We start from the raw sequence: 21899 nt of genomic DNA on the forward strand, positions 1-21899 counted from the left end.
GGGGCCGGCCGCGGCCCTGAGCGCGGGTGTCATGGCGGCGGCCGGGGCGGAGGCTGAGGCTCTCGCCGCCTCCGTCCGGGACTTCGTGTCCGGGCAGCAGGACGGCCGTGCCGCGGAGGTGGCGGCAGGTACCGCGCGGGGGCGGGGCGAGGCGGGACTGGGCGTGGGCACCGCGGCGGGGCCGGGCTGGGCCTGGGGCGGGCGTGGGCACGGGCGGGTGGTGGCGGTGTGGGGAGGGGTTTGGGAGGAAGCGTGGGGCTGCGGGGCAGGGCAGGGCAGGGCAGGGCGTGGAGGCGCGGGACAGAGCGTGTCGGTGGGTTGTGAGGCTGCCGTGCGAAGCAGGGCACGTGGGAATGGTAGGGTAGGGCCTGCAGCTCGGAGCTGCCGAGGAGAGGTGCGGTAGGAGCGGGACAGCCGCGAGGGTGAGGGGCTCCAGGAGCAGATGGGGGTGGCAGAGAAAGCGACAGTGGGAAGAGAGCTCTTGCTCTTGCCGAGGGACCGTGGGAGGTGATGGTTGCAGACTGCCCTCACTGTGGTTTCTCCCCCTTTCCTAGCAGGGCTTTGGCATTTGTTTCACCGGATAATTTATCCTTCTCCTCCGAACAGCAATTGGGTGACTGTTGCATTAGGGAAGCTACAGCTTCAGGAATGTGTCTTTCTGAAGCTAAAGTGATATTTTTGTGTGTGTAGGCAGTGGCTTTAGCATGTTTCAGGAAGGAACTCAGAGAGCTGAGAAGGGTTATTGTTGAGTTACATTACACACACAGGTAGCTTCTAGACCTTTCCCAAGGCCTGATGGCTTGTGAACTGCTATGTAGTGTCTTGGTGATGAGATGAGCTGGCAAAACAGAAAGCTAACCCAGTGGCCCATGTAACACAGAGTGAAGAAAATGCCGAGGAAATTTGGAGGAATTCACTAAACTGTGTGACATTCAAGTTGTTGCAGAAGGGTTACACAGTCTTTGACATGTTTAGAATATACGTGGGGAAGGATAACCTTACAACTGCTGTTGTCACTTGATGTCATGTTACAGAAGAGCCTGGACAAAGCTTTTTCTCTTGTAAGACATACAAAGAGAAGTGCTCCCCCCTTGCTCCTCCCAGCTCTTTTCAGCCGTGTGGCTCTTGTGACAAGCCACCTTCCCAAACAGAGGGGCTGGCAAGTGTCCTTGAGCCCCTCTGACCTCGTACAGCACCACACATCAGAAAGGATTAAATTGCATTGTGTATCCTTGAGCAGAAGGATAGGGAGGTCTTTTCTAAGCTCATGGCCATTGTGCAATTGCTGTAACAAACACATTGAGCTTCCCCACTTTGTTGCTAAGGACTAAAATGAGCATAACTTGGCAAGTGGCCTAAAGGCCTTGGTGCTGTCACAGGCAGGTTGGGCTGCATGGGTCAGTGGGTGGCAGGAGGAGGCTGAATTCATCTTAAAAATGGGGAGAGAAGGACAGTGCTGTTACAGAATCCATTACACATTCCCTGTGAATGTTGTGCTCACATTTTGAAGGTGTGGGGGAAACAAGAAGGGAAGTCCTCCAGAAGCGACTGATACTCAGAAGGACACTGAAAGGGGAGAGACCTGTCAGGAAAGAGAGCAGCTTGGTTCAGAGTAGCAATCCAGCACAGGGTGAATGGCTTGCTTCTGTTGAGTCTCTGGGGGCTACAGGAATGCCAGAATAGCCAGGCAGCCCCTCCTGGTAAAGGGGTTCAAGGTGCCTGATTAACCTTGGGGCATGTGTGCTGCTGCCAGATGTGAGGCAGCAGTTTCAGGCTCACCACTGTGCCTGCCCTGCTGATGGGGCAGGCCCAGTGAGCTGTGCTGGTGCTCACTCCGTGGCCTGTGTGGTGCTGGCCACGAGCACACCACACTCACAGGCTGTGCCAGGGAGGGGTGGCCACAGCCTGTGAGACAGAGCTGGTCACACCTGGGTCCCTGAGAACACAGGGAGCGCCCGAGCTGAGCTGAGCAAAGGAGCTGCTGACCTCGGGGTGTATCAGTACCTGACTGTGGTTTGGCCATCACACTGCAGCTCTTTCCTGTTGAGAAGGGAACCAGAAGCTTTGTGTAGAGCTGCTTTCAGTGTGCAGACACAGAGAGGCAGAGCACCTGGCCACAGAGATGGCATTTGTCTCAGACTTTTTCTGTGATGGTGCAGAGGGCTCTTCATGAGCTTGCAGAGCAAAATATTGGGATGCTGGATATGGAGGGGCCATCCAGGCTCTCTCTGCAGCACACTCTGCTTTGGCTGGTGCAAAGCATCTGCTTGCTGTTTCACTGTTGTTTTTCTGCAGGAAATTTTGCCAGCACGTCATGGCTGCCTGTGAGGGCGCCCCCTTTTCAGTCTGTGCCCGTCAATTCCGAGACCTGCTGGGCTCTTTTTCCACACAACTCCCCTTATCTGTTCTCTTTCTCAGTTCAGGCTCCCTCTCCCTGCTGCGCCAGGCAGGATTGAAAGCTTTGTCTCTGGAGTCAGGACTGCCTTCTGTCAGAACACACTGTCAGAAAACACTCTTATCCCATCCCTAGAGACAGGACTATGATGAACAGTGTGTCTTAATACTGGAATTAACTGCTTAGGAAGAGACAGTAAATGCTTGCAGCAGCAGGAGACACTAGCTGGAACAAGGCCTGGGAAAGCCCATAACGAAACCTTTGGGCTTCTGAGAGGGTGAGTGCCCTGTCAGCCGTGTAGGTTCAGCAGGGCAGAGAGGTGAGCAGGTCCCTCCAGAGTGCCCAAAAGAGCCCCTGGGCAAAGACAGTGAGTCTCAGTGACTGCTAGGTGATTTGATTTTTTTTTTTTTTTTTTTTTTTTTTGTGGAGGAATGCTGTTTTGTCCAGGCAGAGAGTGAGGGGTGCTGCTTGTTTACCAGCAATGTCACTTGACACCTGAGCTGCAGGTTAGGGGTCTGAAGGTAAGCCAGTCCCTTGCCTGCCAGCGTATGTCTGAGCAGAGGGCATACACAGAGCTTTCCTTCTGGGGAGGTGCCACATTGGCAGTGGGTGGCAGGAATGGAGAACCTGCCCTTCTGCCAAGGTTCTTGTAAGGTGCAGCAAGCAGGTCCTTACCAAAGCCTCCTGAGGAGTGACTCTTCCCCCAGTTGAATTGCAGGAGTACAGAGGCAGTAGGTGAATGAGGCAACCTGGCAAGGAATTTGAGTCAGAGTTGGAAACGGACTCCAGGAATCCCAGCATTTTATCTTCCTCTGACCACAAAACTGCCTTTCCCTGTGCCCTCCATCTTGGAAGAAGTTAGTGCAGTTCTTGCACAGTGTGGAGGTGATGGAGCCAAGGTAGGAAGCTGAGTGATCCCTAGTGTGTGTGCTGCTTGTTCAGCCACTTCTCCCTCTGGAGAGCTGCCCTGTCTCTTCACAGCATGCTCACATTAGAGAAGGGGGTTTTAGTATCTCAGAGAAGTGGAACACAGCAAGACCTCTCTTAGGAGCCACACACAGCCATGCTTCAGGGAGAGGCTGAGGCAAAGTGCAGACAAGTTCTCCCCTGGCTGTCTGCTCTCAGCTCTCAGTCTGAGGTGTTTGCAGGCAGGGCTGGAGGCAGCCCCACTAGTTGAGTGCACGTGGCTCCTTTGGTGCTTGGTGAGGAGTCAGCACTGACCGGCCGTTCCCAGTGCAGTGCTGGGATGTGTCCCAGCATCCATCTCCAGCAACATGCCTGCATGATCTCTGGTTCACTCTCTTTACCTCCTTTCTCCAGGGGTGAAAGATGGAAGGTGGACAGTGCTGCAGCTTGTGGAAGCCCTGGGGTAAGAAAAGCCTTATGCAAGTTATACATTGGGTAAGGGCCTTGCAGGGGACATTCCCAGAAGGAGGATAATGAGAAGGAAAAGTGTGCTCATCCAGGATGAGCTTCAGCACTGGATGACACATTGCAGTGGGTAGGATGTTGTCTGCTCGCAGTGTGGGGCTTGAGCAGTGCTTTGCCCTCCCTGGATGTGGGAGCTCTCTGGGAAAGAGCAAGGCCAGAGCAGCTCTTGATGCTCTCCCAGGACAGAGGAGAGATGTTGTGGCAGGCAGCATGCTGCAGGGCACTTTTCAGCTGGGGCTACCCCAGCAAGAGCTGCCTGAGCACACAGCTGCACAACACCATAGCACAGGTTGGCTGGCACTCAGCTTCTGCAAACTGTCCATGGCCTAGGCTCATTTCTCCCAAGATGGGGGCTGGGTTTGCCTCACTGCAAGAGGCTTTATCCTTTTTGATTCTTGTGATCTTGGGAGCATGGTGCAAGAGCAATTTCTTTGATCTGACTTGAGAACTTGGATTTCTTTCTGCATGGTTCTGGGGCTGAGTGCACACATGCAGCACAGACAGGGGGAGAGGAGTCTGTTTCCACTCTGCCAGCAAGTCAGGCATGGTTAGGCCCACAGAGGGGCACCTCTTTGGTTTTGTAATGTGCCTGCTCAGGATGTGCTTCCTGCTTGGAAGTACCTGCTCACAACAGGCTTCTTGGGCTTTCTCCCGTCTTGGCTTAGGTTTTGCCTGGAGAACACAGATCCTCGGATGCGAGGGCGAGGCATCCAGCTGTTGTCACAAGTCCTGCTCCAGTGTTACTCCCTACTCCAGGAGAAGGAAGGTAAGGGCTTTTCTGACTCTTGAGTGTCTGGCTGGGGACAAAGCCTGTGCCATTAAAATGTCTATCCTGCAATTGGCAAAGGGATTGATTTAACACTGTGACAACCTTGTACATGTCTCGAAGAGTCAAAGTCCAAAGTCCATGAAGCTTTGCTGCAGCCTTTTAGCCAAACTCACCACACAATTCAGGTCACTGTCTGAGTACACCAAATTGCTGGACAGCTGGGGCCCCTGACAGTGCGTGGGTGTTGCACACCAAGGTGTGCTCAGTGCCACGTGGGACACGTTGGGGATACATCTGTATGTCAATCCTTGGGTGGTGACTCAGAGCAGGAAGACTGTCCTTCACACCAAGTCACACTGCAGCCCTGCAGCCTGACCAGATTAACTCAGGAGGAGCCCTGAGGCCTGGGGAGGAGGGGAGATCAGTGTGAGGATGAGAATGGACTGGGGGACTGGGGTGGGGAGGGAAAGATGCCCTGTTCATGGAGGCAAGGAGAAAGGTCTGCCTCTGTTAAAAGCCCCATAGCAGCTGGCTGGCAACAGGGAAAGCCAGTAAGTGCTAACAAGCTTTGGCTTTGGCTTGGGCTTGGGGACCTTGCAGATGGGAAGCTGAACTTATGCTGGCAGGCTGGCTAGACAGGGGGCCCAGCTAGTAAGTAAGGTGGAGGGGGGATAAAAGTAAAAGATGCTTAGTCCTTGGAATTTGGCTGGAGCCAGGCAGGGCTGAGAGCAGCTGTGCATGGAACCTTATCTACTGCAGTAGCTGGAGACAGGTGTGATGACTGATGGGAACTGGGGTGCTCTGGAGGGGCAGCCAGAAGTGGGGATACTTGAAGGAGAAGAGACTCAGGGCAATTGAGCAAGGGGAGCGAGCTGCGTTAGAGCCTCGTGTCGCTGCTCACGCAGGTAATTTCTCAAGCACTGCGTCAGGCTGCCTCCTGGGGGGCTGAGTTTCTGCAGCAGCTGTGGGCACAGGATGCTGCTAGCCGGCTCTTCCAGTCTGCTTCCTGCTGCCACTCCCCAGGGCTGGGGTGTGCAGGCGCCCGTGGCCGTGACTCAGGGGCCAGGAACGTGTTGTGGAGCCAAGTTGGAGGAAGCCAGAACTCCTGCCCCAGCTCTGTACCCCACCCCATGACATCCTCCAGCCTGTGCTGAGCAGACTGCCACTCTGCTGCTGGTGTCTGCATCCACGTGTCTGGACAGGCCAGGGCGAATGCCTCTTGGGTAGCTCCAGCACTTCTGCAGCAGCCAGAGGTGGCTGCTGCCCTGCTGCAATTAGGTGTGGGCTGCTTACAAGAGGAGGGCAAAGGTGTTGGAGCCAGGTGGGTGCACCCAAAAGCAGCAGTTTGTCCCATTCACCAGTGCAAGATGTGCTCACTCTAAATCCATCAGCTTATGGTTGAGCTGGGGCCAGCACCCAGCAGCTGCGTTTCCTTGGGCTAACACAATGGCTGTCTGTTTCTGACAGTGCTGCATCTGGTCCTGTTCTATGAGAGCCGGCTGCAAGATAATCACCTGGTGATTCCCTCGGTGCTCCAGGGACTGCGGGCACTGGTGAGCTTACACCCCCAGCCCACAGTGCTGGGATGCATTCCCTAGCAGTGTCAGGGAGGTGCAACACCTGGGTATGGGTTGGAGCACTGTGTCGAGCAGGGCCTGACTGGGCTGTCAGCCCATCTGGCAGCATTGCCCTGTCTGCTCTCTTCTGCTGTGCCTCTTGTGGAGGAGCTGGGGACAGGAGACTGCCTTGATTTCGTGCCCTGTACTGGGTAGTGGGGCAAGGATTCCCTGGCCACCCTGGGGAGCAGCACAGATGATGGGCATCTTATCCTGTTCTGTCTGGGGAGGGGGTGGTGAGCTCTCCCTGTTGTGGAAGAGGATCCTTTAGGCAGCTGCCGCATGGAGGCAGGAGCTCTGTTATGTGGCTGCCATCATGGTATTCTACTCTTGCTTTTCTCTTTCTGTCCCCAGAGCATGTGTGAGGTCCTGTCCCCAGGGCTAGCAGTGTCTGTGCTCAAAGCCATCTTCCAGGAGGTACATGTGCAGGTGAGCAATGTGATTTCCTATCCTCCTGTCCTTGATCTCTGCTCCCTGTGTGTCTGGGGATGGCCTACCTGCCCTGAGGACTGGCTACATTCAGCACAGTACAGTGCTTCTGCAGAGCTCAGAGACAGCTTGGCTTACTGCAAGAGAGACTGTGAGAGACAGACAGCAGCCAAGAATCCTGTTTGGCCCTTGTCCTCTCTTTACTCAGCCCTAGGGGAATTATTTCCTTTTGTTCCATTCTCTGTGTTTAAGTGCCCCCAGTCCAATTCTCCTCACACGTAAGATTGTTTTTGCTGGCAGTGCCTTGGGCAGCATGCATGGTCCTGGTGTGACTGATAGTGCATTCATGCAGTGATGGGACAGAGTCATGTCCATGTGCCATTGCATAGGCATGTGCATGCTTTGCATGTGATAAATGGGATCTCTGTGCTAGGAAGCAGCAGCTGAGCTGCTGGGGGCCCTGCTCTCTCAAGGGTGTGTGTTGCCCATGGGGTAGTGGGTAGCTGTGCTGCCATGTGTAGAGGATGGTTTTGATTGGTCTGCTCCTCCCTTCAGTCCTTGCTGCAGCTGGACCGCCACACAGTCTACAGCATCATCACCAACTTCATGAGCACCAGGGAGGAAGGTGAGGGGGCAGATGCCAGAGCCACTCTGGGATTGTTGAAGCTGGGAAAACTACTCACTTTCACTTTCTCCAAGGGCTCTGTGACTCTGCCTGGGAGACCTGGAGACAGACTGTGGGGCTGGGGCAACTTGGCTGATTTAATGCTGTGTTGTAAGGTCTGATGTCCTGCACCTGCTCACACTCCTTCTTTCTGCAGAGCTGAAGGGCCTGGGTGCCAACTTCACCTTCGGCTTCATCCAGGTCATGGATGGGGAGAAGGATCCCCGCAATCTGCTGGTGGCCTTCCAGATTGTGCATGATCTCATTGCTAAGGACTATGCCCTGGGTGAGCCTCAACCTGCTATGCAGAGCTGACTGGGAAACATATCCTTTTTCTTTGAGCTGTTGGAGAGATGGCTCTTGTGTCTGACCAGAATGGGGTGGTTCCTAACATGTTTTAAAAGCTGCAGAGCTGGCCTGCTGTGGGTGCTGAACAGAGCTGCTGTGCCTTTTTTGCCCAATATCTTTGCTCACCCCCTCTCTTCTGTCTGCAGGTCCCTTTGTGGAGGAGCTGTTTGAAGTTACATCCTGCTACTTCCCTGTTGATTTTACTCCTGTGAGTGAGTGTGCCGTGTGCCACAGCCTATTCTTTGTTTCTTTCTGGTGTTTTCCTAGGGGATTATGTCCTTTCCAGGGAATGGGATGAGAGGGTGGCCAAGAGTCTTGGCTGGGCAGTGTTCAGCTGTGGTACCAGGCTGACAGGCTGGTGCCAAGCTAGCTGCATTGACTAGTGCTGCTGCTGCCTTGCTGGAGATGAAGTGATGCAGCCTTGGCTGATGGCTGGGTTGGGATATTTCCTCAATGGTGGGTGACCTGCTCTCTGCTTCCTTTCCAGCCCCCCAATGATCCTCATGGCATCCAGAGGGAAGATCTGATCCTGAGTCTCCGGGCTGTACTGGCCTCCACAACCCAGTTTGCTGAGGTACGAAGCTCCTTGGGGATTCACTGTTCCCTTAGCACAGGCTGCCTTTCATAGTGCTGCAGCTCCTGCTGTAACTCTGTGGAGTGGGAAAAACTGGGATCAGGAGCTTGCACTTGGGCAGCCCTGTCTCCTGCTGGGGCTGGTCATGGGGAGGGTGCTGACTGACACCCTGGGAAGGGGCTGCCTATTGCAGGCACCCCTTCACCTCTGCTCTGCTGGCAGAGGCTGAACTTGCAGCCTTGCAGGGCCATGGACAGGGTGGTACAAGGGATGGGCTGAATTAAAGTGTTTCTCTCTGCAGTTCCTTCTCCCTCTGCTTATTGAGAAGTTGGACTCAGAACTGCAAAGTGCCAAGCTTGACTCGCTGCAGACTCTGGTAAGGGGAGATCCCCTACTCCTTTCAGCCTACAGCTGATCTGTGGCAGCAGCAGCTGCCAGCCACTTCTGAGCCCTTCTTCCTGCCAGCCAGAGACTCTCCCTTGCAGAACCACAATTTCCAGAGTTGTGGTTCAGTCTGCATCACTCTTTCCTGTTTTTCTTGAGTGATTTGTGCAGCTCAGCGTGAGCCTTCCAGAATGGGCAGTGTCCCGGCACCGTGTCCTCCTGGTACTGGTTTCTCTGTGATGCTTTCTCCTGGCTCCCTCTTGCAGACTGCCTGCTGTGCCATCTATGGGCAGAAGGAGCTGCAGGAATTCCTTCCCAGCCTCTGGTCATCCCTGCGCAGAGAGGTGAGTACTGCAGGGCTCCCCCTTTGCTGGGCTTCTGCTGAGCAGGAGTTCTCAACCAGACCGGGAGGGCCCCATATCTCCCAGCAGTCCACACCTGTGACCTTGGATTGCCCCAGCTGAAAAGTGGAGGGGACAGGCCAGCCATATCAGTATGTCCATGTGGCTTGAATGTGGCAATGCTGCATGTTCAAATAACATAGGAGCCTGAGCTCTTCAGCCTGCATTGGGAGCCTGAAGCCTGTGCTTGTTGTCAGCAATGGAATTCAACTCATCCTATGGCCTTTCCTCCAGGTGTTCCAGACAGCAAGTGAGAAGATAGAGACGGAATGCCTGGCTGCACTGCGTGCTCTCTCTGCCTGCCTCTCCCGCTCCGTGCTCAGCTCTGATTCTGAGGATCTGCTGGATTCCTTCCTCAGCAGTATCCTGCAAGGTAGCTAACAGAGACCTGCCCCATGCAGCCAGGCCTGAAAGCATCCTCCTAGGTAGAGATCTGCCTTCCTCTTCACTTTCAAGCCTCTTTTCTTTCTAGTCCTCACAGCAAATTTTGGCTTCTCCAAGGTAATTGGCTGCAGGAAGGGAGGACAAGGGAATTGAGCTGCTTCCATCTCTGCTGGAACTGCACTCTGTGTGCTCGGAGCTGTGGGAAGCTGCTCAGTTGAGGAGGCTGTGCTGCAGCTCAGAGCTGCGCCCTGGCAGCACGTTGCAGCCCCGCTATCAGCTGTGTCCTGCACGCGAGGCAGGGGAGCTCTGCGCCGGTGCAGCTGACGCCCAGCCTATCTCAGATTGCAGGCACCATCTGTGCGAGCCCGACATGAAGCTGGTGTGGCCCAGTGCCAAACTCCTGCAGGCAGCAGCGGGTGCCTCCCTCCGCACCTACCACCGCATCACCCACAGCGTCCTGCCCCTGCTGCTGGAGCAGTACACCAAGCACACACAGGTGAGAGGCACCCACTGGCTCCACAGGGCCTGGGGGCAGCAGGGTGTCTGAGAGGATGTCCTTCCTGTGGGAGTGTGGGTAGAGACCCCATGGGCACCCTGTGGCCTCACAGTGCTGGGCTGAGGTGCAGCTCTGTCGCAGCAGTGACGGTGATCTGGGTTAAACCTTTGTGTCCCTGCAGAGCAGCCAGAGGAGGACAATCCTGGAAATGCTGCTAGGCTTCCTGGAGTTGCAGCAGAAGTGGGGACATGTGGAAGAAGGTGAGGGTGACTGGTCCCTCTGGAGACATCTGCGTCCCAAGGGCTGCTGGCTCTGACCTCACTTTCCTGTATGTTGACGTACAAGGAAAACTCCCAGTGTGGCTGCATGTGTGAGCCCCTGCCACGTGCCAGGGACCCTGCATGATTGGATATCAAATGCAGCACCCCAGAAAGGGTCTGTCAAGTGCTGTGATGGTGGCTGTGTGGTGACAGCCAGACACTGGCAGTGATTCCATGCCCCTCTCTCCAGATGAGAGCACTCTGCTGTCGCTCCAAGGCCCGGTTTGCTCTGTGGTGTTCTCGGCGCTGCTGGATCCCAGCGTGCAGCTGCAGCTGGTTGGGATCAAGGCACTGACTGTCCTGGGCTCCCTGCAAGGTTGGTGCCTTTTTTCCCTTGGGACAGAGGGAGGTTGTCAGTGTGTTCTGAGAGACACAGTGGCTGCTGGGACATCCTTGCCTGCTGCCTGTAAGTGCACAGGAGTAGCAGCAGCATGTTCTACCCAAGCCATGAGCTCCAGGGACATTTGGTCTCTCTCTTGCCTGTTTGTGCTGGGCACCTTTTATCTCTGGCATTTGGTGTGCTGCTGCATTGCTGCTGGCCTGGATGAGGAGGAAGGATTCTGTCCAGCATCTCTGCCTTTGGCCAAGGGTAGGATTCCTCTATGGCTCTTGTTACAGGCTTCCTGTCTTCCTCTGATCTGGAGCTGGTTGTGGATCACCTCATCCGTCTTGCTCTGCATGAGGAGGATTCCCAGAGCAGGTGAGGTACATCACGGAGTCACCCACACTCTGGGAAGAGGAACAAAGCCTGGCTTTGCAGCAGAGAGGGTCTGTAGTCTGAGGGAAAGCACAGGAACTCTCTGAACAAGACTACATTGAATAAACCAGACAATTAATGGGCTGGAAATAAGAAAGTCTTATCTTTCAAAGCCTGTCAAAGCAGGGGTTCTGCTCTGCCTACCTGAGGGGGGGAAAAAGGCAAGTTGCTGAGAAATGGGGTGGTGGAGACACCTTCTGGCCAGGCCTGTGCAGCTGGTGTACAAGCAGCCCTGGATTTGCAGTCCTTGCATCACCTTTTCCATTCTCTTTCCCCCTGGCAGTGAAGCAGCGATGGAGGTGGCTGGGTCCTTGGCCCCCACCTACCCAAAGGTTTTCTCTGGACACATGGTACCTAGGCTTGAAAAGGAGCTGCAGTCAGGTAGGGCTGGGAAAGGAGTGGTTTTGCGGTAAAGCCTTTCCCATCCCCATTGGGCTCCTGCCAGGCAGTGGGGCTGTGTTGTGTAGGTCGGTGGCTATCCTTGGGGGATTCCCAGTGCAGGCACTGTGCTGGCACAGGGAAGGCTGTGGTTGGTCTGGTAGCCAGCCTGTGTGGGGCCAGGACCACTCTTGTGGGAAGAAGCTGCCCAGCTGCAAAGCAGGCAGAGTGCCTTGAGCCTGGCATGGGCTGGGTCTGCTGTGCTGCTTCACCCCATCCACCCTGGCAGGGTCTGAGCCCTGACTGTCCTTGGGTGGGGTGTCCCCAGGTCCCCCTCTGAGGTGTGTTTCCTCTTCAGAGCAGGAGGAGAGCTACCACAACCGCCACTCCTTGCAGCAGCGCTGCCTGCAGGCCCTGGCAGCTGTGTCCACCCACACCAGCATCGTGAAGGAGACTGTCCCCATCCTGCTACAGCATCTCCAGAAGGTGCTGAAAGGTAATGGAGCTCCTGCAGGTAGCTCCACAGAGCAGTGTCTGGGCAGGAGCTTCCTCTGTTACTGCTGATGGCTGGGAGAGAGCTGGAATGGGAGTGGTACAAGGAATCCACACCTGGGCTGTGAATCCCACTGGTGGAGTGGGAGTCAGAAGAGCTGCATTGTCCCAGGATCCTGGTGCAGATCAGGGGGCTGGGTGTTGAGGTTGTTTGATTTGGTGGTGATTCTGCCCTGCAGGGACTGAGGCCAAGAACACCCAAGACATGATCTCTGTGTGCCAGAGCCTGCACCGCGTGGCCCTGCAGTGCCAACAGGATGCCGAGGGCTGCTGGTACTTCCACCAGACAGTGGTGCCGTGCCTGCTGGCCATGGCTGTGCAGGCAGCCATGCCAGGTAAGCGCAGGGCTGGAGTGGGAGAGGGGAGAACAGGCAGTGCCTGGGCTCTCGGGGATCCTTGATCCTGCAGTCAGTGCCGCTGCTGATGCCTTTTGGCATCCATGGCCCTCAAGAGTGGGATGCACTGCTGCCTGCCCAGAGCCCTGCTCCACTCTTGTGTGTATGTTCAGGGGGCTGTGCCTGCCTCCTCCTTCTGAACAGCAGGCTCCAGCAAGTTTCATTCCTCCCACTACCTGCAGAGAGCACCCATACACTGCCAGGCAAGGCACTGCTGGAGGAAGAGGTGCTGGCTGCCATGATCCCAGTCATCAGTGCTGCCACCACTCACCTGAGCCCTGAGTAAGTGAAGCTGGGGCAGGCAGCTGGGTGCTCCATCGTGGGGAGGGAGCAGGCTGCATGCCCCCTGCTACTATCTGTACAGGGTGACCCTGTGCCTCCTTGGAGGTCTCTGGTGACCTTTCCAGAGCAGCACATTACAATGTCTTTTCCTAGGCTGGCTGCCCAGAGTGTGTCTCATGTGGTGCCACTCTTTCTGGATGGAGATGTCTCCTTCCTACCCCAAAACAGTTTTCCCTGCTCCTTCCAGCCTTTCGGGGTATGTTTGGTGATTGGGGCTGGGGCACCAGAATGGGCCAGCAATGAGGATATTTGCACAGGCTGGTAGCAAGGAGTGCACTGCTGCCTGCCCTTGTCCCAGAGCCCTGCCCCACTCTGGTATATGTTCAGGGGGCTGTGCCTGCCTCCTCCTTCTGAACAGCAGGCTCCAGCAAGTTTCATTCCTCCCACTACCTGCAGAGAGTACCCATACACTGCCAGGCAAGGCACTACTGGAGGAAGAGGTGCTGGCTGCCATGATCCCAGTCATCAGTGCTGCCACCACTCACCTGAGCCCTGAGTAAGTGAAGCTGGGGCAGCAGCTGGGTGCTCCATCGTGGGGAGGGAGCAGGCTGCATGCCCCCTGCTACTATCTGTAGAGGTTGACCCTGTGCCTCCTTGGAGGTCTCTAGTGACCTTTCCAGAGCAGCACATTACAATGTCTTTTCCTAGGCTGGCTGCCCAGAGTGTGTCTCATGTGGTGCCACTCTTTCTGGATGGAGATGTCTCCTTCCTACCCCAAAACAGTTTTCCCTGCTCCTTCCAGCCTTTCGGGGTATGTTTGGTGATTGGGGCTGGGGCACCAGAATGGGCCAGCAATGAGGATATTTGCACAGGCTGGTAGCAAGGACTGTGATGACATGGACACCATTCTTCCCTTGCAGGATGGGGAATGCTTGGAGGCACAGAGACGCCTGGTTGCCCTCCTCATGGCCTTCGTCTGCTCCTTGCCCCGTGATGTACGTTGATGGGGAGCAGGATGGAGAGGAGCCTGCCCAAGCACCCTCCAGCCTCTGTCTGCACCAAGCTCCATGGACAGAGGGAGCAGCTGCAGCCCTGGGCCATAACGCGTTCTGTGTCTCTTCCAGGTGGCAATTCCTCAGCAGGAATGGCTGCTCCGGGAGCTGCTGGCATTGAGCTGTTCCTGCAACTGTCCGTTCACGGCCACCACAGCTGCCAAGTGCTTTGCAGGGCTGGTCAACAAGCACCCAGCAGGTAAGGGGGCTGGGGCAGATGCCAGGTGTCCCTGCCCACTGCTGACAGGAGGAATGGCTCAGCTTATCCCTTCCATTCCCAGGGCAGCAGCTGGATGAAATCCTGCAGCTTGCAGTGAACAGGATGGAGCCCAGCCTTGCGGAGGGGCCCCGCCGAACACAGGCACTCACCTTGCTGCTCTGGGTAAGGCCTGCCCTGGATGAGGGGGGCTGGGGGACCCAGACTGGCACTGACTGTTCTGCCTGCACAGGTGACCAAAGCCCTGGTGCTGCGCTACCACCCCCTGAGCTCTTGCCTGACGGACAAGGTAGGTGGTAGTGAGGCTGGATGGTGACTAAGAAACCTGACTTGCTCCCCCATGGCTGGCTGGGGACCTCCAGGAGCAAGGCATTCCGTCTCAGGGCTCTCTCCCTTGCAGCTGCTGGGCCTGCTGGGTGACACGGAGCTGGGCCCTGCCACAGCCGATGGCTTCTCCTTGCTCATGGCCGAGTCCCCGGACGTGCTGCACAAGGGCTGCCATGCTGACGTGCGCATCATGTTCCGCCAGCGCTTCTTCACTGACAACGTCCCCAAGCTGGTGCAAGGCTTCCACGGGGCTGGCCCCGGTGAGTGGCCACCCCCAGCCCAGCCTCACCACTCCTGACCCTTTAACCAGGGAACCTGAGCCAGCATCTCCTCCTTCTTCAGGCTGCTTGTAACCATCTCTGCTCTCCACAGATGTGAAGGCCAATTACCTGAAGGGCCTGTCGCATGTGCTCAATCACCTCCCCAAACCTGTGCTGGTGACAGAGCTACCCACGGTAAGAGCCAGCCTGGCTGGCAAGCAGGGTGAGCTGTGACATTGTGAAGTGCATGATTTAGGGTTACTCATTACTCCTGTGTTCTCTCTCTTGCAGCTGCTTTCCCTCCTGCTTGAGGCCTTGTCCTGCTCAGATCGTGTAGTACAGCTCTCCACACTGAGCTGCCTCCACCCACTGCTGCTCGAAGCTCCCCAGATCATGAGCCTGCATGTCGACACACTGGTCACCAAGTTCCTCAACCTCACCTCCAGCCCCACCATGGTGCGTGCACCCCCTCCTTCCTCCCTGCTATGCCCCTCTCTCGTGCCCCTTGTGCTGCCCTCATCCCTGTCTGTTCCAGGCTGTCCGCATCGCCGCCCTGCGCTGTGCCCACGCCCTTACCAGTCTGCCCACAACAGTGGTAAGTGCTTCTGCAGCACCCTGCTGCCTGCTCCTGCATGTAGAGGTGCAAGGGGCTCCCAAACCTCTTGGGGGGCAGCCAGCATCCATTTCTCTCACAAAGAGCCCCTTCTGTCCTACAGCTGCTCCCATACAAGGGCCGAGTTATCCGGGCACTGGCCAAGCCTTTGGATGACAAAAAGAGGCTGGTGCGGAAGGAAGCAGTGGCAGCACGTGGAGAATGGTGAGTGTGTGGAAGTAGCTGCTGAGGGGGTGCCAGTGTGTAGGGGACATGGCTGATGGCACCATCTCTGTCCCTGCAGGTTCCTGCTCGGGAGCCCAGGCAGGTGAGCACCCTGTGTCCCCTTTCTCCGCTGACCAACAGTCTGACCAGCGCCTTGCTAAGCCTCCAAGTCATCCAACCAAATGCCACGGACCCTCTGGATCCTGAGAGCCCAGCACTGCCCCGAGTGCTAGGGCTGGAGCGTGCAGGCCAGCAGACAGCACCCCTCACTGCAGTCCCTTCCCAGCACCCACAGCAGGGAAGGAGCTATTGCTGCTTGTGGCTTGCCCACCCTCTGCTGCAGCCAGGGACAGTGATGGACAGCCCCTGCCACATGTGAGGAGAGGACAGGTGTGTGCACACATGTGGTGTGTGACAACCCATGTACCAGAAGAATAAATATATCTGTTTTGATAATGCTCTGAGGGTCTCCATGCAGCTCAGTATGGAGGGTCCTCAGTGCTCTTCTGTATGTTCAGCAGCTTAAGACACTGCTGGTTATAGACCCTTCCTCCTCTATTAACATTGTTGTCCCTCTTCTCCCATCCCCAGAAGTCCATGTCCTCCACAAGACAACAAAAACAGACTCCCTTAAAAAAAAACAGTATTTAGTAGATGGTCTTAAAAAGACTCCCCAGGGAGCACGTGGGGGTGGCATCCTCTGCGCCCAGCCCTTCAGAGAGCTGAGCTGGGCCAATGCTGGCCCGTGCCTGTGCTCATGAGGGCAGCACCGTCCAGCTGGAGCAGGGAGCAGCAGCTCTGCCACCTCGCCCCTGGGCTGCCTGCAGCCACCAAGAGCCAAGAGGGCAGGTGTCCAGGCACCAGCACTGTCCAGTTTCCCGTAGCTCTGGCTCCAGTCAGTGATATGTGCCAGCCTTCTGCCAGGCACTTTGGCCGAAGGAAGCTGCAGTGGTGGAGTGGGTTCCCCATGCACTCCCCTGCCTGTGGAAGGGATGTCCAGAGCACAGGGCCTCAGATGGCCAGGAGTGGCGTGCGTTGCTCCGTCACACAGGGAGGCAGGTCCCAGCTCAGGCCTGTCCCGTGGGGCAGGTGAGGAGAGGGCAGCAGGACACGGGTGAGCCAGTGCCTGTGGGGAAAGTGAGGCCACGGCCAAAAGATGAAGTCTTGGTGCTTCTCAGCTCTGAGGAACCATATCCTGAGCTGCCACAATGGCTGAGCTCCTCAGCTCAGATTCCCTTGGCAAAGGTGTGCTGGGCAGGCCACCTTGTCACCAGACAGGGCTCCTCAGGCACAAGACCAATAATGTCCACGTCTTCCACACTTTACAAAGCCCAGTGCAGTGCAGTGTGGGATCAATGTTCACTGTTCTCCCCCAGCAGCCCAAGGAGAGCCCCTGTTGTCCCTACAACCCCAAGAGCTGCTGAGCCACCACCTTCTCAGGCAGGGGCTTCCCCAGGATTTTACCTTGGCACATCCACACCCAGGAACACCTTCCAGTTATCCCAGCTGCCGTAACTGTAGGGGTTCCTGAAGACCTGCAGGACAGGGAGAGGCACATCACGTCTGGCTCTGCCCCAGCCAGCCCCCGTGCCGTGGGCTATGCTCACCTTGCCTTTCTTCTGCAGTCTCTGCCTCTCCTTTCTGTTGATGTGCCGTTCGATGCTCGTTTCCCCACGGGTAATGAGGGCAGCGTGCCACAGCGTCAGGGCACCCAGGGCCAGTGCAACCGAGCTAGTTATGACAAGGGACAGCAGGTGGAACACAGGCCTTCCTTCCCTGGCACTGCAGCTGGCGGGGGCTGAGGCTGCCTCCCCGCACCCACAGCCGCGTAAGTGGGTCGGCTTGTCTAATCTCCTGTGACAGAGACAAAATCTCTCCTTCTCTGTGGCCCAAAGGCTGGCAGGGCAGCAACATCTGTGCTAGAGTGAGCAAGCCCAGCTACAGGCAGGTAGATGTTGAGTTATGTCACAGCTTGACTGTTTTCCCCAGCCCCTGGGCCCCCTCACCTGCACAGGACCCAGAGGTAGACCACGCTCTTGTGGAAAGCTCTCTGGCGGAAGGAGAAGGTGGGTGGTGGGGTCTGGTAATATGTCTGAAAAAGGACCAGATAGGGAGGATTACCCAAACTGCTTTACAGCTTGAAGGCAGACAGGGATCTCTGCACCCGTTCCTGCTGCAGAGCTTCGACAGCAAGAAAGGATTGCAGCTGGAACTAATGCAACAGCCAGGGCAAGGGGGAGGCAGTCTGGGACAGCCACGAGACAGACAGACAGACACCTAGAGCTGGCACATGTGTGAGGAACAGTGGGCTGGAGGTAAGGGGGCAGGGAGCAGCCATGGGCCTGGTCAGGACACTGCAGCTTGTGTCATGGAGAGATGTGTATGTAGTGCTGCAGTTTCACCAGGAGACCATGGCCTGAGAGCACATGCCAAGAAGCTGTCACCAACCCAAGCCCCTGGAAGCTGGGTGCAGAGAGGCAGACCCCAAGCTGCTGGAGGCACTGTCCATAGCAGAGCTGCCTGACCACCCCAGCTCTCTGACATGTGAGATGAACATGGGGGCTGGTTCTGATGTGGGGTGCTCCTTGAGAACAGAGCCCCAGGCAGGACCCAGCCTGCACGGCAGCTCTGCTCCACACTGCCTGGAGCAGCTGGGGGGCAGGGATGTCCCACCTGGTTGGCAGCCACCTGCAGTCTCTCCTTCTCAAGCAGTTTCATTCTCTAGGGGGATGGAAAACAGGGCACCAGTTATGTGTCTCAGAGGAGTGGGACAGGGACCCTTCCCCTCACACCCCCACAGGACCAGAGCAGCTGGGGGCCTTGCAGGAGGAGGAAGAGGGGAAGCGAAGTCATTAGAGGGCTGGGCCTGGCCCAGCCTTGCTCTGCAAGCTCAGCCTGGGGGAAGCCAGGCAGTCTTGGTGCACGGCAGGAGAGGCTGCTCACCTCAATGGCTGCGTAGGCATCCCGGAACATCTCCCAGCCGCTGATGCTGCAGTAAATGCAGCCCATGGTCATGAACAAGCAGAAAGAGAAGAAGTAGCGGTGGTTGTAGTGTCCCACACAGTTGTTTAGCCAGGCTGCCTCTGGGGTTAAAGGTACGTAACTGTGACAGACCATGGGTCCAAACCCAACCCAGTGGTGACCGGGGCAGTTCTGGGCCCTGCTCCCATCACCCATTCCTATGCTGGCTATCTCCTTGAGAGAAGGGACTGGGAGAGAAGGGGGAAGCAGTGCTAGATCCCCCCAGGAGTGTGCCACTGGTTAGTACTGCAGAAGGATACGGCAGTGATGGTCCATCTTCAGCACACACCTGGGAGAGAGGAGACCAGTGCCAGTGTCAGAGCCAGGGCAAGTGGAGGTGGCAGAGCAGAGGAGAAGGGCCCCTGTCTCACACTGGGGCAGGGGGTGAGGAACAGGGCGCCAAAGGCTGCTCCAGGCAGAGGGAGGGTGTCCTACCTGTTGCAGATGCTGCAGTGATGGGTGCGAGCTGGCTTAGGGGCAATGCATTTCCTGCAGATGGACACACCAGTGAGGTCGTTCTTGGCCTGTGCACGGGTCAGAAGAGATTTGCTCATCTTAAACCCTGTATCTCACACTCCTGCCCCCCTCTGCACTGCCCAGCCTAGCCTCCCCAGTTTAGAGGCATCCTGCAACCACATCACCAGGCTGTTCCCAGGGAGCAGTTGTAGCTCACTTGGTGCCTCACCTGTGGTGGGTGCCCAGGTGAAGTGGTGATAGCCATGTAGTAGTGGAAGACAATCATGATGAGGTTCCAGTGTCCATAGGCGAGGTGCCAGCATATCCAGGCAGGTGTGTAGGTCTGCAGGATGAGGGGCAGCAGGCAGATGTACACGATGGCCACAATAGAGCTCGTCAGCCCAATCACCAGTGCCACAAACACCTACAGGAGAGGGACCCGGGTCACTGGAGTGGGCAGCGCCTGCCCCTTGCTGCCTGGAAAGAGGCACGAGCAGGACAGAGCCAGAGGAAACCAATCTGAACCACACACAGGTCCCAGCTCACTTCCCGCCTGAAGCAGGCAGCCCTGAGCCCGTTGCCCCAGCACCACGCATACCCTGCCCCATGAGGGGGACTCACCACACCAAACCACCGGGTAACATGGTCCACCAGCCAGTAGACCGGCTCGAAGAGAGAGTCAAGCACCACATCGCCGTTGGTGAAGGAGTTGTAGAGCAGGGAGCGGAGGCAGAGGTGCCCGTAGTGCCACAGCTGCTCCACGTGCCGCACCAGCTTGAAGCGCCGCCGCCGGCCCAGCCGCAGGCACTTGAGGAGCAGGCGCATCACCGCGGCAAACATCCGCTGCCGGCTCCTCATCCCTGCCGCACCACGCCTGGGGGGACAGGAGCTCGGCGTGGGCAGGCCACCCTGCTGCCTGGCTGTCCCTCGGGAAGGGCTTCCCCTCCCCGACGCGCTGGTGGCGGTAGTGCAGCTCCCTGAGCTGACAAGGATGCCGAGCCGGAGAAGCTGAGCCCAGGCTCCTGGAGGCTGCGGGGCCGCTGTCGCCGGGATGTCTCTTTGCACGGAGCAGGGGGCACAGGCCCCTCAGCATCTGGGCTCAGGTGCTCTCTGGTCCCATCTCGTCTTTCCCAGCGGGGAGGGGGCCGGGGGAGTGACACGGAGCGTCTGACTCAGAGGAAACCAGAGAAGGCATGAACATCCAGGATGCTGGGCCATTTCCAGAGATGATTTCAGCCCTTCCCAACATGTTCATGAACAGGGGAGTCCACACAAGGAAAATGTGGAAGAGCCAATACAGGATTACCCCTCCTCCCCTAGTCCCTCCTTAAAGTGAAGGATGCTACTTCCCTTCACCTCAACTTCGGGCCCAAGTTGCAGAGGCCACCCTCCCAATCTCACAGCCTCACTCCAAGAGTCCCAACACTTCCTCTTTCTCCTGGCCTGGATCCTTGAACAGTGCCACACACCAGCAAACGAGAGGCCCAGGGACAGCCCCTGGCCAGTGCCCCCCGCCTGCTGAGCCCCTTGTCCTGCCTGAGAGCTTTGCTGGGAGTGATGAGGAACCTGATCTGGCCCAGCACATGGGAAAACGATCTGCAGGGCTGGGGCCCCCAGGTCTCCGTGCAGGCAATACCCATCAATATTAAGCAGCGAGGCTGCCCCAGGGTCCTGCCAAGGCACGTTCTGAGCCTGGGCCAAGCACTCGTCTTGGTCTGGTGCCAGGCACCGGTGCCAGAGCTGAGAGTCCCTCCAGCAGGGATCATCCCTCTGCGCTGCTGTGCCCACCAACACAGCCCCTGGGGAGCAGCAGGGAGGGTGAGGGCAGAAGCTGCAGCATCCAGATGGGCTGCCCAAAGGAGACAGGGCTCTCCCCCACCCTGCCTGAGGAGTGTGGGGTTGACCCCAGTGTTGGGATCTGCTGGATATGAGGACCCCAGACCCAGCAGCCCATTCCAGGTCACAGGCATGGCTCCTGCCCTGGTATGGCAGAGGTGGGATATGCAAAAGTCTGCATCACCCTTTTCTCCACATTTCCCCTTTGGTTTGCCAAGAGCTTTGCCTTGAAACTCAGCAGGTGCAAAGTGAAGCAACAACCTCCTGTGGTGCAGCCTTTGGGTGGCACACATCCCTGTGCTGTCAGTGTGGTAAAAGACAGAATACTGCAGCCAGAAGCAGGTGTTGAGGTCAGCCCTTTCCTCCAAAGACACAGCACCTTCCTGCTCCCTGGAGAAGCTTCCTCACCTACAATAGCAGCAGCTGTTGGGCAGGGAACCCACAGTGGAGGCAGTCAGCCTGCTCCAGAGCAAGACCCACTGTTCCCAGGCACCTGCCTGAACACAGCAGCACAATCACAGAGATGAGGCTCCAGTACAGCCACACAACTTTCCCCTGCCCAGCCAGGCACTGGGATCCAGCCCTCGCCCTCTATGGCCATCCCCACATCCCAGCGGGGCACCGAGCCCATGGAATGGGACAGCAACCACCAGCACAGACAAGAGCGCTGGCAACATCACAGCCGAGGGGCGCGGATCCTTGGATTTGGCCCCACCCCAGGCAAAGGCGAGGCCTCACGCTGCCGGGTCCAGGCAGCCAGGCGCAGCCCTGTGGCACCCTCCGGTGGCCCCGCGGCGCCCGGCTCCCCCGGCTCGGCAGCGCCCAGGCACTCTGCGGTATTCAGCCCCGTCCTCAAAGGCTGCCCACGCCGACAGCCCCACCGCACCCAGCCCCCTAACAGCCGGCTCTCCCTGCCCCGCAGCATCCCGGCCCCTGCAGACCAGCAGCGTTCCCCCCGCTGCCTCCCATCCCAAGCGCCCCATGGCGACAGACCCCGCTGCCTCCCGGCTCCGCGCAAGCCCCTCCTGCCCTCGGCACACGGAGCATCCCCCATCGCCTCCCGGCCCCCGCGCTTCCCGCCCCACGGCACCTCTGTATCGCCGCCCAGCCCCACGGCAGCCACAGCCCCTAGAAGCCCACAGCTCTCGCAAGGCCCCGACACCCCCGCCCGGCGCCGCCGACCTGAGCCCGCCGCCTCCATGCCCGGGCCCCGCCGGCCCCCGGGCAGCGCCCGCGCACGGCATGCCGGGAGCACGGTCTGCCGTCACCGGACTACAGCTCCCAGCATGCCTCACGTAGGGTAGACGAGAACCAATAGCCGCGACGCTTACAGAGCAG

General features: G+C 57.6%; 2 protein-coding genes across 14 annotated transcripts; one reads left to right on the forward strand and one right to left on the reverse strand.

Moving 5' to 3' along the window:
• The first annotated feature begins 12 nt into the window (after positions 1-12).
• On the forward strand, positions 13-15709 carry MMS19 (MMS19 homolog, cytosolic iron-sulfur assembly component). 6 transcript variants are annotated; one of them, XM_041415333.1, is made up of 31 exons: positions 13-128; positions 3716-3764; positions 4492-4592; positions 6063-6148; positions 6566-6640; positions 7196-7265; positions 7462-7590; positions 7799-7860; positions 8140-8226; positions 8528-8602; positions 8877-8954; positions 9246-9384; positions 9737-9891; positions 10073-10151; positions 10402-10527; positions 10830-10911; positions 11252-11349; positions 11705-11842; positions 12078-12233; positions 12476-12575; positions 12729-12831; positions 13496-13570; positions 13700-13826; positions 13909-14009; positions 14077-14133; positions 14245-14431; positions 14544-14626; positions 14723-14887; positions 14967-15026; positions 15148-15248; positions 15328-15709. In XM_041415333.1, the coding sequence occupies exons 1-31, from the start codon at positions 32-34 to the stop codon at positions 15353-15355; spliced, it is 3069 nt and encodes a 1022-aa protein (XP_041271267.1). In that variant the 5' UTR covers positions 13-31; the 3' UTR covers positions 15356-15709. The 6 variants fall into 6 exon arrangements, with proteins under 6 accessions (XP_041271267.1, XP_041271269.1, XP_041271270.1 ...); XM_041415335.1 differs by lacking the exons at positions 12476-12575; positions 12729-12831 and adding exons at positions 13032-13131; positions 13284-13386; XM_041415336.1 differs by lacking the exon at positions 13-128 and adding an exon at positions 2825-3294.
• A 138-nt stretch (positions 15710-15847) lies between these two features.
• ZDHHC16 (zinc finger DHHC-type palmitoyltransferase 16) lies at positions 15848-21801 on the reverse strand. Of its 8 annotated transcripts, none has more exons than XM_041415341.1 (11): positions 21744-21801; positions 19347-19892; positions 18955-19149; positions 18705-18793; positions 18530-18558; positions 18192-18325; positions 17922-17969; positions 17255-17340; positions 16856-17102; positions 16713-16783; positions 15848-16374 (listed from the first exon to the last, which is right to left on the reverse strand). In XM_041415341.1, the coding sequence occupies exons 2-11, from the start codon at positions 19581-19583 to the stop codon at positions 16260-16262; spliced, it is 1251 nt and encodes a 416-aa protein (XP_041271275.1). In that variant the 5' UTR covers positions 19584-19892; positions 21744-21801; the 3' UTR covers positions 15848-16259. The 8 variants fall into 8 exon arrangements, with proteins under 8 accessions (XP_041271275.1, XP_041271276.1, XP_041271277.1 ...); XM_041415342.1 differs by having other exon boundaries at positions 21652-21791; XM_041415343.1 differs by lacking the exon at positions 21744-21801 and adding an exon at positions 20970-21638.
• Positions 21802-21899: the final 98 nt, after the last annotated feature.

Source organism: Onychostruthus taczanowskii, unplaced genomic scaffold (assembly GCF_017590055.1).
Source record: "Onychostruthus taczanowskii isolate IOZ18803 unplaced genomic scaffold, ASM1759005v1 scaffold5, whole genome shotgun sequence".
In the NCBI taxonomy this organism is placed as follows: domain Eukaryota; kingdom Metazoa; phylum Chordata; class Aves; order Passeriformes; family Passeridae; genus Onychostruthus; species Onychostruthus taczanowskii.